General features: G+C 46.2%; 1 protein-coding gene across 1 annotated transcript in view; it reads right to left on the minus strand.

The window, feature by feature from the left end:
* Positions 1-931: 931 nt before the first annotated feature.
* Positions 932-17,089, minus strand: part of INTS9 (integrator complex subunit 9) — a 102,240-nt gene continuing 86,082 nt past the window's right edge. The window contains exons 12-17 of the mRNA XM_043565031.1: positions 15,861-16,032; positions 12,723-12,847; positions 10,516-10,683; positions 6,781-6,879; positions 5,361-5,498; positions 932-1,608 (exon numbers count right to left, since the gene is read on the minus strand). Coding sequence (XP_043420966.1) covers positions 1,432-1,608; positions 5,361-5,498; positions 6,781-6,879; positions 10,516-10,683; positions 12,723-12,847; positions 15,861-16,032 — 879 coding nt within the window. The 3' untranslated portion in view covers positions 932-1,431. The remainder of the gene's footprint in view (positions 1,609-5,360; positions 5,499-6,780; positions 6,880-10,515; positions 10,684-12,722; positions 12,848-15,860; positions 16,033-17,089) is intronic.

The following is a 17,089-nucleotide window of genomic DNA, read 5'->3' on the forward strand; positions in this document are numbered from 1 at the left end:
TTGGTAGGGCCATTCCAGAGAATGGACAATCCAGTCTCCATAAAGCCTGAGTAAGTAGTTCTATAGGATTTTACATCATTCATTCTTGACTCAGTAAATCCCTTTGTGACGCTTAGCTGGTAGCTAAGTTGGAGGATGGGGACTACTGACTGAATTTCAACCAGTCTGCAAAGATTGTAGGGACAGGCTGACCTGGGCCTACTTCCCTAGCTGACCAATTCCAAGACTTGTACTCTTACCCCCCAGCCTCCCCAGTACTTGCATAACTGGCGTGTGTGTGACAACTGATGCTTAGATAGATGTCATCTGGTACATATCTGTTTTGAACAATTAAGCAGTATTATCTCCAATGCAGTAGCTTACTATTATGAGGATCTATGGGCAGTGGAGTTTAATGCTCTGCTTAATGCAGACAATCCTGATAATCTGCAAGGAAGGCAGTGATGGGCAGGGATTAACTAGCAGAGCCTGAACTGTTTGTTCTGGACCTTCCTCCAGAAGGTTAGGCTGTTGATACCATCTGTGTTGGTGGTTTTTTTTTTTTTTTTTTTTTTTTTAGTTTATTTGAGAGCAAGCAGGGGAAGGGGCAGAGAGACGGGCAGTGAGAGAATCCCAAGCAGGCTCCGTGTTGTCAGCACAGAGCCAGATGCAGGGCTTGAACTCATGATCTATGAAATCATGACCTGAGCTGACATTTAGAGTCAGACGCTTAACTGAATAAGCCACAGGCACCCCTGTGTCAGTGTTTTTTATACAGATACAGCTCAGATAAAGTTAAGCACCTTTTCATACAGTTTAAGAAAAATATATGAATGCACATATCAAATTAAAATTTGCCATGGTATTTTCTAAGTTTATGCCATTCTGTATATTTTCATAGGTTTTCAGACACTAAATAAATATACAAATTCTAGGTTAAACAGGGCACAGATACTTCTATAAAAATAAGTTTTATTAACAAAATGGGCTCACAAAATAAAGATGGTTCATTTTACCAATTTGGGGGATCATCTTATCGGGCGTGGCACTGTAGACAAGTAAATAAAACACAATAGAAGACTTGTTTTCCTGCCCAAGGCCTGTGAAACCATGAAAAATAAACACGGACCACTTAAGTCAGTCATCTTTTTACCTACCCCTTCCACCATTAACCTCTTGGGAAGCTGCTTCTGTTACTTTTATGCTACTCCTCAGCTCGCTGCCTTACCGTTCCCGGCTACCCAGAATTGGGAAGAAAATGAATGTAAGTTTAAAGCAAAAGTTCTCCAGGAGATTCTGGCCATAACTTCCGATAATCACGTCCCTCAAGGGTCACTTATTCCTTAAGCCACTGACCACAAGGACAGCTGTGCCCTTCCTTGGTTTGTGCTGGGCAGCCACAGTGAAGAACTGGAGGGTTTCAGTGAAATACAAATGGTTTAGATGTTCCATTTAGAACTTCTGTAGGAATTTGAGAACGAGGTCCCGCAGTCGTACCCTGAGCATCTCATCATTGTCACAAATGATATGGGTCGAATCTTCCTCAATCTGGATGAGTGTCTCAGCTTCCTGGAGCAGGACAATATGGCCCTTTGCTGTGTCTTCTACCTTAATGTCGCTGAAGCCATGCTGTTCCAAAGAAAAGAGAGAGGAAGATGATGGATACTCTGAAAGCAAGGGGCTGCTTGAAAGGCTGGAGGATACTGCAACTGACAGTTCCAAGAAATGACACTCCCTATGGGACAAGGATGTCCCCTTTCACCACGTTATTCAACACAGTATCACAAATAAAAGGCATCCAAATCAGCCAGGGAGAGCTCAAACTTTCACTCTTCGCAGATGATGTGATACTCTATATGGAAAACCCAAAAGATTCCACCAAAAAACTGCTAGAACTGATCCATGAATTCAGCAAAGTCACAGGATATAAAATCAATGCACGGAAATCAGCTGCATTCCTATACACCAACAATGAAGCAACAGAAAGAGAACTCAAGGAATCGGTTCCATTTACAGTTGCACCAAAAACCATAAGATACCTAGGAATAAATCAACCACAGAGGTGAAAAATCTATACACTGAAAACTATAGAAAGCTTATGAAAGAAACTGAAGAAGACACAAGAAAATGGAAAAAGATTCCATGCTCCCGGATAGGAAGAACAAATATTGTTAAAATGTCGATACTACCCAAAGCAATCTACATGTTCAATGCAATACCTATCAAAATAACACCAGCATTCTTCACAGAGCTAGAACAATCCTAAAATTTATATGGAACCAGAAAAGACCCTGCATAGACAAAGCAATCTTGAAAAAGAAAACCAAAGCTGGAGGCATCACAATCCCGGGCTTCAAGCTGTATTACAAAGCTGTAATCATCAAGACAATATGGTACTGGCACAAAAACAGACAGATCAGTGGAAGAGAATACAGAACCCAGAAACGGACTCACAAACGTATGGCCAACTCATCTTTGACAAAGCAGGAAAGAATATCCAATGGAATAAAGACAATCTCTTCAGCAAATGGTGCTGGGAAACTGGACAGCGACATGCAGAAGAATGAACCTGGACCACTTTCTTACACCATACACAAAAATAAACTCATAGTGGGTGAAAGACCTCAATGTAACACAGGAAGCCATCAAAATCCTCGAGGAGAAAGCAGGCAAAAACCTCTTTGATCTTGTCTGCAGCAACTTCTTACTCAACACGTCTCTGGAGGCAAGGGAAACAAAAGCAAAAATGAACTATTGGGACCTCATCAAAATAAAGCTTCTGCACAGTGAAGGAAACAATCAGCAAAACTAAAAGGCAACTGATGGAATGGGAGAAGATATTTGCAAACGATGTATCAGATAAAGGGTTAGTATCCAAAATCTATAAAGAACTTATCAAACTCAACACCCAAAAAACAAATAGTCCAGTGAAGGAATGGGCAAAAGACATTAATAGACACTTCTCCAAAGACGACATCCAGATGGTCAGCAGACATATGAAAAAAATGCTCAACATCACTCATCATCAGGGAAATACAAATGAAAAACACAATGAGCTACCACATTACACCTGTCAGAATGGCTAACATGAACAACTCAGGCAACAACAGATGTTGGCGAGGATGCGGAGAAAGAGGATCTCTTTTGCATTGTTGGTAGGAATGCAAACTGGTGCAGCCACTCTGGAAAACAGTATGGAGGTTCCTCAAAAAATTAAAAACAGAACTACCCTACAACCCAGCAACTGCACTACTAGGTATTTATCGAAGGGATACAGGTATGCTCTTTCCAAGGGGCACATGCACCCCAATGTTTACAGAAGCACTATCAACAATAGCCAAAGTATGGAGAGAGCCCAAATGTCCATTGATGGATGAATGGATAAAGAAGATGTGGTGTGTATGTGTGTGTGTGCATGTGTGTGTGCATACACACACACATGCACACACACACACACACACACACACACACACTGGAGTATTACTCGGCAATCAAAAAGAATGAAATCTTGCCATTTGCAACTATGTGGCTGGAACTAGACGGTAGTAAGCGAAATTAGAGAAAGACAAATATCATATGACTTCCCTCATATGAGGACTTTAAGAGACAAAACAGATGAACATAAGGGAAGGGAAACAAAAATAATATAAAAACAGGGAGGGGGACAAAACAGAAGAGACTCTTAACTATAGAGAACAGAGGGTTGCTGGAGGGGTAATGGGAAGGGGGATGGGCTAAATGGGTAAGGGGTATTAAGGAATCTACTCCTGAAATCATTATTGCACTATATGCTAACTAACTTGGATTTAAATTAAAAAAAATAATTATTAAAAAAAAGATGACACTTCCTAGACTTGGCTAAACTGAACATTCTAGAAACTGCCATTTTTGATGCTCCTCCATACAATTCTTCACACTTGTCACATGACCTTCTATAGCAATAGAATTCAAACATAGCTTCATATACTTTAAAAGAAGCCTCCAAACATGCAAGATTATACAAACCACAACAAAATTTCTATAACCTGCTTAAACTTTTGTAAGTTATCTGGGGAACACATCTAAGCTTGGGTTCAGGAGTCCAGGACACTGGGCCCTCCATCACCAGCCTCCATATGCCAATGGTCTCTGATAAAAAAAGCTCCATCCTATCTCAGGAAAATGCATTCCTCAAAGCAAGACACCAGTGACCTTGTGATTTGGTGAATCCCTTTCAAGGAAGGACACAAGGCAGCACAAGAAATACTTCTTTAGCTACCTTAATGTGAGTTATAGAATTTTCTTTCACATCACACATAAAGTTGAGAAAGCAGAAAAGTAGTAGAAATAAGGCTGATATGCCTGAAAGGGACACAGGATAGGCAAAGAAAATGGTCTAGGGAAAGTCTCTACCCTTAGTTCTAGAAAGCTTGTATAGGTTAGGGCAGGTACTGATATTCCTCTTGCAGGAGAAGAGGCAGAAATGGCGAAAAGGAAGAGTCCAGGTCAGATCCTAAGGGTCAATTCCTTGATGAGCCAGGGGAACTAAGTGAAGGTCTTTCTGGGAGAGCAAGTTGTTCCAAGTTTATAAAAAACAAGTCAAGCTCAAGTTCTACCAACAGGGGCTGGAGCACTGCAAGGTCACAAGGAAGCAGTGATTGACATGTTCACCTGCATCACAGGGGACACTCCCATGTTAATTACTAGTGATCCTACTCTCAGGGGCTAGGAGGGCTGCACAATGTGGCTGCAGTCTTCTTCAGGGAAAATTAAAATTCTAATGGATGGCTGCCAATTTGGGAAAGGACCAGTGTCTTCCACGTGACTGCTGATTTCTTCCCTCTCCTCCCACCCTGTCTGGGGATTGCTGGTCCTGCTGCTAGAATTCCCAGGGATCCAGGGATGAGGCAACACTGGCGCCTCTGCCCTCACTGCCCCCCAGGCCCAAGCCTCTCTTCTCTTGTGACAAGCCACGTTGGTGCTCTGGCAGCAAGGGGTCTGCTTGAGAAGTGAGGCTCTAAGGGGCGGACTTCCTGGCCGCTCCCACCTTGCCCATCCATCGCATCTAGGTTTTTGAGGAAGGGACTTCCTTGTTTAGTTCCCACAAGACAGATGTCATGAGGCAGTCTTCTAGCGGCCTGGTGCCTGATGGGGAGGAAGAGGCTGGCAGAGAAGCAAGCGGGGGACCTACAGCGAAGGAGGGCATGGTCTTCTCTCAACTCTGTGACCCTCCCCTGGTTCTGTTTCCTGCCATGGCCCTGGATCAAGCAGATGCTTCAGAGACAGGAGCCCAGATTGTGGAGACTATGAGAAAGGCAGCAGCACACATTCCTTGAAGCAGGTGAACAGCAGGAAGGGAGGCTCCCGTGCAGCTTTTGCAGGTGCAAACCGAATGCGCTCACCTTCTCCAGGGCCTGCACGAACTGTTCTACCGGGATGGAGCCGCTCAGCAGTGGCTTCAGCACTTTGCAGTCTGGAATGTCATCGCTCGCCCGCTTTCTCTTCTTACCGCCTGTGGGCTGGGTGGGCCTGGGTGGGGGCTAGAGAGGGGAAAAAAACACCATCTCAGCATGAGGTCAGTGCAGGCCACAGCCAGAACCCGTCTGTCCATCCTACCAACACAACCTTTTTCCTGGTGGAGGCCCTGGCGCCCGGCCCGGCGTCACCCTGTGTGAGGTCAGCCAGCTCTTGAGTTCAGAGTCACTGTTAGCTGGGGGCTCCATCTGGAGTTCTTCATAACATAAGCTAATGCCAAAGCATCCACACAGCATCAATATCTTTTTTGGCAAAGAGATCTCCCTTTTATCAAGACTCGTCTCTAACTGATTCAATTCAGTATCTTCTGAATAAAATTTTTAAGATTTTATTTTTTTAAAGTTTATTTATTTAGAGAGAGAGTGCGAGTGGGGGAGAGGGGCAGGGAGGGGGAGAAAGAGAGAATCCCAAGGAGGCTCCAAGTTGCCACCACAGAGTCCAACATGGGGCTCCCTCTCATTGAACCCTGAGATCATGACCTGAGCTGAAATCAAGAGTCGGATGCTCAACTGCCACCCAGGTGTCCCTTCTGAGTAAATTCTTAATAATAAGCTGTGCTGGCCACTGCAGGTGTAGCAACAGCAGGTTGGTCACAGCCACTAGCGGTGGGGTCAGACTCATGGGCTGACATGAAGGTCAGAGAAATTGTCTAAAAAGTGGTGATGGCAGAGCTTTGGGAGGGTGAAGTAAAGGGGAAGTGGGAAATACAGCAGGTGAGGGCACAGCATGCGCCTCATGTATTTGAAGTGGCAGCTCCGTGCAGATCATTCAGGATGTCAGAGCAGCACAGCCAAGTCCGGAAGGAGTTTTTCTAAGAGGGATGAGGGAGGACGAGTGCCTGAAGAGCTGCACCACGAGGCAGTGAACACGCGTGAACGTAGGACACGGGGTGGGGGTGGGGGGGCGCAGAGGGGACAACCGTGGGTGGGGGTGGCTCCCAGGCCCCACCCACTTCCGCAGGTGTGGGGCTGGCACCAACCCAGCTCTCCACACTGCCCGCTGCCTAACAAATGCGCCCGCGGGAGCTGAGTGGGGCCGGCACTTTGGGAGCCGGGAAGGGCACTCAGGCTGATGTGTGGCCTCCACTCTATGAGTAATAGCTGCTCTTCCCTTTTATCTCTCTGAGGCGTGTGGCCAGATAGTAAGTAGTGAAGAATCTATACGCAGGGCCCTCTTTGTTTCAGATCGAATCCATTATGTAGTGTGCTAACTTCCGCAGTGGGACACTGGGACCACCATCGTGGGCGCTTCCTCGTGGACTCAGGCGCAGCCCACCCTCCCCCATACCTGAAGGACGTGCTTGTTATCTTTCGTGTGCAGCACTGCCGAGACCGTTGCCAAGGAAATGCCAGGCTTAATCTCCATGGGCACCAGTGAATCTGCGAGCTGGAAGCACACAGGGGTTTCAGTTGGGCTCGCCTAAATTTGGGGACAAGGTGCAGCAGCTGTGCTGTCCAGTCAGGACCTGGAGGCCACACCGGGCTGGGGCTCAAGTGACCCCGCCAGCCTGGTGGGAAAGACACGGCATCAAATGCCATAGTGCTGAGCCTTTCATGATCACCTTTATTCATTTCCTTTTCTTTTGAACTTCTGTCTACATCACTGCAGTCTAACATGGCCACATAATTTTAAGGAAGAAAGAAGGTAAAAACATTTTTAAAATAACGTTAATCAAAAATGTATCGCACACACAAATGTATACCTCGGTTGTAATAAAGAAAGGAGGTAAGAGAAGCCAGAGAGGCAAAGGGGATAGTGGTGGTGGGTAAACTGGGCTGCGAAGACATAGAGAACTCGTCCGACCGCAACTTCTTAGACAGTGTTCTGGGTGCCCTTCCTGGCGACAGCCCAACACTCTCCAGCCATCACCCACTTGCAAGCCTGTGCCACTGCGTGCTGGGACCCCAGCATGCTGACCCTTCTGCTTCTCCCTTTTGTTAGCTCCACCCCCACCCCAAATGATGAGATGCCCACACTGTGCTAAGGGCCCATCACCTGTATTGCCACAACCTCACATCCATCTTTCAGGTGGCTTCCAGGCAGCTCTGAACACTTTCACAGTATTCTCCAAAACCTCAGAGGGCTTCTCTATGCAGAAATACCTACTGAGTGCTGACTTTTCATGCTAGCCTCCGCCTCTGTCCTCATGACCACTAGGTGACTAGTGTCAGGCAGGAAGGACAGGGCAGTAGCATTTGGACTGAGTGAGCTAATTCCTGGAAACGTGACTTCTCCCAAAGGCGGAACATCCAACCTTTACCTGGGGGGCCATCTCTTTCCCTACCACCCGAATCTGAGGTGTACCCCATCTCCTGGGCAGCTTTAGAGCTCCCTGACCCCCCCACTGGCAGTGATGTGTGATCTTCTAAGAGGCCGTAGCGCTCAGCTTTAGTTGGCTATTGCTCTTGCTGTTTTATTAGGATTCTGTGACTATAAGAGTTACTTTCCAACAACAGTATGCATACTCTTTCTGGAAAATCTGGAAAACAGAATACACGTAGACCCGGTCTGTCCCAGTCTCCTAGATTTAAGAACAAAAGTAAACAAATATGCAAGATGCCACTTAGGTAAATATGAAGATCTGTATCACATGGGCAGAGGAAGCAGCTCAGGGTATTTAGAAGAACTGGAAAACAGAATGTGAAAATTGTTTCACGAAATAAGAAAACATATGTGGCACAAGTGTGAAACGTTCCCCCCCCCCCCCCCCCCCCCCCCCCCCCCCCCCCCCCGGGGAGACATGTCTGCTCCGGTCTCCCGACAACACCCATCCGTGAGCATCCTTTTCCTTCCTACACTGCGGTTACGCCCATTACAGGGGAGCCTGCCTAGCAGAACTTTAAAGCCAAAGAACTGGCCTGGGAGGTTTGGGGACGGCACTGTGGGAACCCAGCAGGTGAGATACTCTCCCTGGGCGGCCCTGTGAGGGAGATCTAAGACTCATCTAGGCTTGAGGGAGGTCTCCACTCAGATACCTCCATGAGGGAGGGAGCACCCCTCGCCGCCCTCAAATAGACAGTCTTCCGAGAACCCGTCCATGAGGGTTGTCGCATCCGATCTCCCTCAGAGGGACAAAGGGGGAGGATTTATGGGAAGCTGCAGAGGACACACTCTCATTTGGGGGAGGAATAAACATCCTTTAGTAGCAGCAAAACCTAAAGAGCAGCGCCAGATTTTAACCTCCTCATCTCGCACATGCGTCTCCCAGGCAAAACTCTACATTACGTCCATGGACAAAAATTTATGTAAAAGAATGTTTCTGAAAGCATTACTTATAATATAGAAAAAGCAGAAATAATAAAGCTCACCAATGAAGGAATAGTTATGATAAACTTATGATAGACCATTACACCCCCACTAAGATGTTTACTTGTCGCGACCTACTACTGTTCCATGACCAAGGCAGCATGCTGGGTAGGATTCAACTACACACAACACACACAGAGAACAGACAAGGCAAATACACAAAATTCTGAGCAGTAGTTATCTCTGGCACGGGGACCACGACTGATTATTTTGTCTTTATCCTTTTTTTTTATTCTATTTTCCGAATTTTCCAGAAAGAGTATGCATACTTTTATTGGAAAGTAACTCTAATAGTAACAGAATCCTAATAAAACAGCAAGAGACGGCAGAAGGGCCTTAAAAAGATGGCTGTGCAGAGCACTGCTCCTAGGAAAATGTGGGACCTGAGCCTCTTTCAGGGGCATCGTGGTCAATGTGACTGTCCTAATAATGTGAGTTTTAGCCTTTTCACTCTTGTTATCACGAGTGTTCACTGGGATTTTCTCAAGGTTACATGACATAGATTATCCACAACAAAGCGAAAGCAAAAGGAGATAGGACAGTCCACAAGCAGACATTAAAGAGATCTGCAAATGGAAAATAGTGCCCCTGTTCTCATTACCTTTTTTTAGAAACATTTTCTCATAAAAGATATTTTAGTTGTGTTAGCATCTAATGGGTTTATGTCATTATTTTTATAGCTTTTTAAAAATTTTATTTTAGAAAGAACAAGATCACAAGAGGGAGAGGGGCAGAGGAAAAAGGAGAATCTTAAGCAGGCTCCACGCTCAGCATAGATCCTGACGTGGGGCTCAATCTCAAGACTGTGAGATCATGACCTGAGCCAAAATCAAGAGTTGGATGCTCAACCAACTGAGCCACCCAGGCACCCCCTAAATCATTATTTTTAAAATGAATAAATATTTTTAAAATGTCTTCGTTTTAACATCTAATATAGCAAATATCAATAGATGTAACCCACATAAACAAAAGCTCTTTGAGGTTCTAATTTTTTTAAGTAGGCTCCATGCTGGGCATGAGATCACGACCTGAGCTGAGATTAAGAGTCAGATGCTTAACTGACTGAGCCACCTAGGCGCCCCTTGGGTTCTAATTTTTAAGAAGTTTTGAGACCAGGAATTTTGAGGACATGTTCAAGCTATCTCAAGAGGCAAAAGAAAGCCAAAAGTAGCTTCCCACAGAGCCTTCCACACTGACATTGCAGGAGCTAGGCCATGTGACTCGGGCTGCCTTGCCCTCAGTTGGTCGCTCATGCACAGTATACCTCAACTCTCTCACATGTACAATATGCACACAAATAATCACATTTATAATCCTTGTATGTTGATTACTCTTATTTCCCTCCATCTAGCTCTGAATTTGATGAAACTTGACTCACACTCAAATGAAGTCCAGAAAGGATGAGAAAAATCCACCGTGGTTAGGGACGGAGCTGACATCAGTGCCTCTGTTCTGAGAGGCCCTGGCTTCCTGGCTTAAACACGTTAAATGTGAACACAAGCAGCGGTCCTGATGTTAACAGCTGTTACTTCATTGCCTGAAAAATAAGGCGGTTCTGAAGATCCCGCCTCTCTTCCCAGTTCCTTGCCTAAGGGGCTGTGTTCTTTGGTTCATCCGCATTTGACACAACGCCAAGAAAGCCACCTCTGAGATCATCTTTTTTCAGATACTCAAGTGGAAAACCTGGGTCTGACCATGAGAAAGAGAACAGCTCACCTCTGGCATGATTTCAATCTTCTCGTACCGACGCTTGAAAGGCAAGGCGAGGACCTCGGCCCGCCGATAGGACATTGCGGGCGGCTGGCAGTCGATCATCAGGTCCATGCGGTGGGACTGCGCTGGGGGTGGCTGCGTGTACTGCTCGGGGCAGACCACGTGCAGCGGCTGAGAACCAACAGGACAGGGGCAAGTAAGGGAGGAGGCCCACCTCAGTGTGCCCGAACTCCTGCTCCGCCTCACCACCTCCTGACCCCCCTCCTCTCAAATCCAAACACTGGGCAGCAGGAGAGGGGAGTGCAGTGCGGGGAAAGAATAAACATTTCAGAGCAAAGCCCTCAACTGCCAGTCACGTGGACTAGTGGGGGATCCACTGCCTCCATTTGCATTTGCTTTTATGTTTTCACTGTTTTTAAGTCATTTTGATGGTAACTTCCATAGGTCTGTGCCCAACTGGTGCCCAAGCCCCTTGAGGGCAGTCTTCTTGTCACACCTACCATCATTGACCGGTATAGCTGTTGGCCGATTGGCAAGAACTGCTGACTTTGGTGCTAGTCTGGTGTTTTGGGGTGGGGGCTTCTCTGGTATCTGCAGGTGCACTGGTGTTAGACAGTGGGCAGTGCACAGCTCACATACTCCACTGTGTGGGACACACTGAATCAGATCTTTTTTGCAAAATATCTCTTTGTTATTCTGAGAGACAAAAATAGTAAACCAACATTTACTTGGGACAAATAGCACCCAAGTGAAAATGGATCCTGGTAGCCCACTGAGTTGTACTGACACTGCTTTTACTTAAGAGCCTGGAGCTCACCTCCAGCTCCTGGAAGGCCTTCCAACAGGAAGCACTGGAACAGCCGACCGGATGCACTAAAAACAGCACTTGTTCCGTTGGGCTGATCCTTTTCTTCCTCCTGACGGAAGGTTAGGTTAGGATCTCCTAACTCTTCTCAAAGCCATCCGAGTGCACAGTCGCAGCCTGAGGACCCGTCCCCGCTTCCCTCTCCTACAGTGGGGACCAGGTGGCCTCTGGCTCCCACAGTCCTATACCGCCAGGGGCTCCATGAGCACACCGCTGCCGTGCAGACCACAGGGGAAACTTAGTCATGAAAACAACAGGCTCTTAACTGCTTCTGCCAGTGTGCTGATGAGTACACGGTGGGTATCGAATTGCCAAATCAGCCCAAACTTATCCACTACTCTCAATCATGTCTAGAGAAAGCCCATATTCTTTCCTTGTAGGGCCAGCAAGCTAGTGATGGCCATAATCCATTATTTCTGCATTCCTGAGGTTCTTCAGCTTTCCATTTCTTGTTACCCTTCCTTAGAGCTCTGGGTAAGTGCCTCCCATCCTGAGGTCATAGGTTCTGTGAGGAGGAAAGCAAACTTCTGACCTAGGCCAAGAAAAATGAAGGGAGCTAATCATAGCTTGCTAAATTACTAGGTGAAGCAACAGAAGACGTGCCAGGGCGCTCTGGTGCTCCTTTAAGCTCCTGAGGCAATGGGGAATGAGAAGTTTTCCTTTTGCCTCTCCCTCGCCAACTGCAAGCAGCCTCCCCCAACCCCACTATCAAACTTGTACCAAGAGGTTGCTGACCCGGTGCAGTGATTTTTACTCCCCCCGCCCCCCCCCCCCCCCCATTCTCCTGTATAGATGGTCTTCCTTAACCCACTGCTTTACCCAACTACTTCTTCCCTTGCCCTACGGCAGAAGATGCAAAAGGAAAAAACAAACAGAAGCCACAAAAAATAAACCAAAACAAACCCCTAACAAAAAGCAAAATAACAGTGTTCGTGGTACTAACCCACATCTGCAACGAGGAACCAGTACAGGTTTCAGTGAAACGGTCTTTCGGCTTGAGGAGTCTGTTTCTAGGGCTATTTTGGTGGGGAGAGGGGGTGATTTGCTTTTGACTGGACACAGACGGTCCTCATCAAAAATAACAGGCTAATGCTTTCCTTCCCTTCCACCTTTGATTTCTTTAGAACAGAAACTGCTTCCAGGTCTTAAAGCCCCCTACCTGGGGCGGGGCGAGGCGGGGGGCGGGGGGGCAGCGGTGACCAGCACACGTGCCAGCATGCTGCAGACTCGGACTCGGACTCCAGAGACACGAGGAAGGGAAGAAGCGCAGCCAGACGGCCCGCCCTGCCGCAAACTCCCGGCTGTATCAGGGCTGTGGGGAGACACCAGCACTTCCCTTCCTCACCTGTACTTCTTTGAGCAGCTTTGACACTTGGATGAAGTTCAGTCGCGTATCGATGGGGCAGTAAATGCATTTCATGGCCAAGGGCTGGTAGGGAGCCAGTGCTTCCAGGTAGGAGAAATCAGGTTCTAATGGGAGCACAAAATGGAAAATTTAAAACGCAAGCAACAGAGTTGCTACCAAGTGAGGAGGCGGCTGGTGTGGTCAAGGCCAGGCGGGATCCGTACCGAAGTGCAGAGGCTGGCGGGAGCTGGATTCCTGATCACTGCAGAGGGTCACTTACTCACAGGTAAGGACGGGGAGAGGCCAGAATGAACAGGGCAGGGTGCGTGTGGGCTCAAGATTTTCAACACAGAGAGACAGAGGAGATAAATGAGGGGTTACATAAGTAAATGGGGGAGAAGGGAAAACTCTTTGTTGCAACAGAATGCCAAATAAATGTAAACAATGAAAGTAAAAAAAAATTTATCATTTGGCAACCATCACAGGAATAATTTCTTCGGACCAGGATCATCAATAGATGCAAAAAAAATTAGATAAAAATTTGAGGAAGACAAGGATACATAGTCTCAAAGTGTCCCTGCACCCAAGATACTGATTAAATGTAAAAACTGACTTCACAGTGGGGAAACCTGGCACAGGCCTCTCGAATCAAGTGCTCGAAGTTAACAAGCAGGTATGAGACAAATGACATACCACTGACTTGATAGGGCAGACATGAGAAAAGGACCCTGGCCTCATGTCAACAGATGCTTTTGCTGCGACTGTCATGCTCCTCTCGGCAAAGCCTGGCATGCGCGGTGACTGGGAACCATGCTTGCCATGACGGCCCATTTGTTAAACCCAGAACTACTCACTGTGGCCTGTGTGGCAGAGATTACATTTCTGGTGTGAAATATAATACTTAGACTCCCAACAGCCTGTGCCCCCATGAGGACATCACTTCTTACAGCCCTCTAGCTTACATTTACCCATCCCATTAACTCTCCCAGTGCATTAAGGATGACTGATGGAACTTCCAGATTTTTATTAAAAAAAAATTTTTTTTTTAATGTTTATTCGAGAAAGCGAGTGAGCATGAGCAGGGGAGGAGCAGAGAGTTGGGGGGAGACACAGAATCTGAAGCAGGCTCCAGGCTCTGAGCTGTTAGCACAAAGCCTGATGTGGGGCTTAAACTCACGAACTGCAAGATCATGAACTGAGCAGAAGTCAGACGCTTAACCGAATGAACCACCCAGGCACCCTGGAACTTCCCGATTTTTCAATTACTTCCCCTTGGTGGCTCCGGTTTCTCTAAGAGGAACCCCCCAAATGTGAGGCAAGGACAGCTACCTAGGAGAAAACTGACTCCCTTTTTATGTGTACTATGTGAGCTACAACTTTCCCACAGCTGTAATACAATCCAAAAAAGTGGTCCAAAATTCATCTCTGACGTGACCAGACATCATACATGACATAGCTTCTCTGAAAGTCCCTCAAAATGGGTTTAGATTTAAATTCATTACCAGGGTTGTTATGGACAATCAAACAACCCTTGATTTCTTCTTAGCTGGCTAAAGGAAAAATTATACTACAGCAAACACTTCTTACTGCACCTATAAAAATACTGTACCCACTGTCATATCAGAGTCAGTAACCCCTCAAAAAGAATGAAAGACCACCTTTAGTCCTACTACAATGTTCTCCAGAATACCTCTTGCTTAGCAAAAGTTGGCCATGGTGAGGTTCTGGGTATTGTGGGTCAATGTCTTGTGACCCGACTTCCTCTGCCTTTGGCCAAAAGGGGGCCTAGGAAAGAGAGAAGAAGCCCCTGAAGCTGCTTTTCTGAGCTCTCCTGGCACTTTCTACCAGGTCTTGGAGTTATAGCCGGAGCCGGCCTGTCAGTCATGGCCAGGCCATGTTGTTCTCCTGTTGGACATCAACAATTTCACAGAACCCTGACACCAGACATGGCCATTTGGTGACCACAATGGATCAAGACAAAAACAAGAACCCCTCCATAATCATGCCTGAACACACAACCACAACACTGTTCGAACCACAAAAGGAGCAAACATTACCCTATCCTGGCTCCATTCTTCTTGCCTTCTAGATAAGAACTGTTAAGATACTCAATCATTTAACCACTCCTGCTTCCTAACAGCGGCCAATCCAGAGCAATGTCCCACATCTGTGAACCCACCTCAAAATCACCCAACACAAGTCCAAATCCGTAAGTTCTTTCCAACATGTTCTGAGATGCCTCCCACTTCCCCATGTGTTCTTCTCAGCTGCAATGAATCAATAAAGCCAACTTTGTTTGACCGGTGGTGTGATGGAGGCCTCTGGCACTCCTCACAAACAGACTGAGCACAGGAAAGGGCCCCAGTGTCCCTGATCTTGAAGATTTGGGCACAGTTAGACTCTATTTCATCATTCAAGTCTTAAAAGCAATGAGAAAGAAATCAACTGATAACTTTCTCAACAACTTTTATGTGCCAGGCACTGCATGAAGTGCCTTCTGATAACATTTCAGTAAACACAGAGTTGCCCAAGGAAGGAGCCATCAACAATCCCATTTTACGATGAAGAAAGTGAGGCTCAGGGAGGTGAGGTAACTTGGCTTAGATTACAGTACACTGGACCAGATTCAGATCAAGGTTTTTCACTCAATTGCCCATAAGATTTCCAAATCCCGAGGCTGTCTGAAGACCTAAAGTTGCTAAAATAATATAGTGATTAAGTAAAACCCCTGCTTGGCTTCATTAAAGGATTTGTTTTACTCTGAGGGGTTTGTCTCCAGAAAAAACAGTGTAAGCCAGAGCAAACTATAACCAAAGGAGAAAAACCCAACTCAAGAAATAATTCCTAAAGGGTAACACAAGAGTGGTTACTAGGATTACTGCCGTTCTTGAAACAGCTTACAAAATCCTATCAAAAGCAGTTCAGTAGAAATCTGCCTCAGGGAAAAATCTCCGAAAAATGGATATGAAAGCTTTGTCCAGTACAGTTTCCTAACAGTCCATCTTGCTTTATTCTTTCCCTTGTGGTTTATGTCAGATGAGTGTTCATATTTATGCCTTACTGAAGTTTCGTCCTGGTCGGTGCACTGGGTGAAAGTCCCAGTGGAAAGGGCAGGGTTTTGTTTGTTTGTTTACTTACCTGTGAATATGACAGTGTTGAGACTAGATTTCCCCCAGAGCTCCATGAAATGGACCACGTCCCCAAATCGGAGGGAGGGGTGCCCGGTGAACACCACACATGGTTGCCGGAAATCACTGCTGAAGTCTCCGTGGAGGCTCGGGTAGTGCTTCAGCTTGTTGGTCTGAATGAGCTACAATATGTACAGGGAAGCACACAAAGAGATGTTAGCCTGTCCAGGCGGAGGGAAGGACTGCACAGCATGGGAGCATGAGCAGAAGGAAGAATACAAATGAATCTGATTACAATTTGTGGAAGATTGAATTTTTTTTTTTTGTTATGTACAATGTGACTTTCTGAACAGATGCAACCTTCTGGTACGTATTAACATATTATTCAGGCTGTTAAAGGCCTGATGCAGTCTAACCCTTCCTTTAGAGCTTCCTGACACTCGGGAGTCCCGGCCCTAGAAGTTCCCAGGATCAGTTATTATTTGAAGTACAAGTAATTTTCCCCAAACATGTGACTCACCAAGTTCTGTCAACAATAAACACTTAACACAAGAAAAACTCTTTACCTGCACAGGACCACCTCTTGAGATGTAAGTTACTGAGGCAACTTACCAAAGACAAAGGACAAATTGGCTTTCAGAAATTTGGGAGTGTGATGTCCTCCCAGAGATGTCCTACGCAGAGAGCTGTAGTAAGAAGTGGGCCATGTACAGCCTCAGACTCATCTCAAAAGTGTACGTTTTGAATCAAATGATCTCCCTTCCAGAGCAATACCTGGCAATTCTCTCCCAACGTCATAACCGACCCAAGACAACACCATATAGTTACAGCCACAGATGGCATCTTGTGACATGGCTCAGCAGCTCTTCCTGCTGCCCTGGCCCTGCCTCCACCTCCCTACTCTAGCACCAAAAGGTAAGATGACAAACACCCAGACTTCAGAGACCTTAAATGCCAGCTAGATCAAAGGGAATACTGCCCTGAGATATCGTCTAATAGATAAAGAAATAGTCTGTGACATAAGTTAATCCCGAACCAACCAATTATGCATAAGAGGGGAGCCCAAATCCAACTGAAGTCACCCAAATAGTGAAGTGTGGCCGGAATGAGACAACCCCCAAATGGAAGCTAAACTCTCTTCACTATAAAGATTTAATTTTTAATTCAGAGAGATTGCTTTTACTGGTAACACTGCAACACTACTCTAGAGATCTTAGCCAGGCATCCCTGGCTTGGATG

The sequence above is a fragment of the Prionailurus bengalensis genome, chromosome B1, assembly GCF_016509475.1.
Source record: "Prionailurus bengalensis isolate Pbe53 chromosome B1, Fcat_Pben_1.1_paternal_pri, whole genome shotgun sequence".
Taxonomy (NCBI): Eukaryota; Metazoa; Chordata; class Mammalia; order Carnivora; family Felidae; genus Prionailurus; species Prionailurus bengalensis.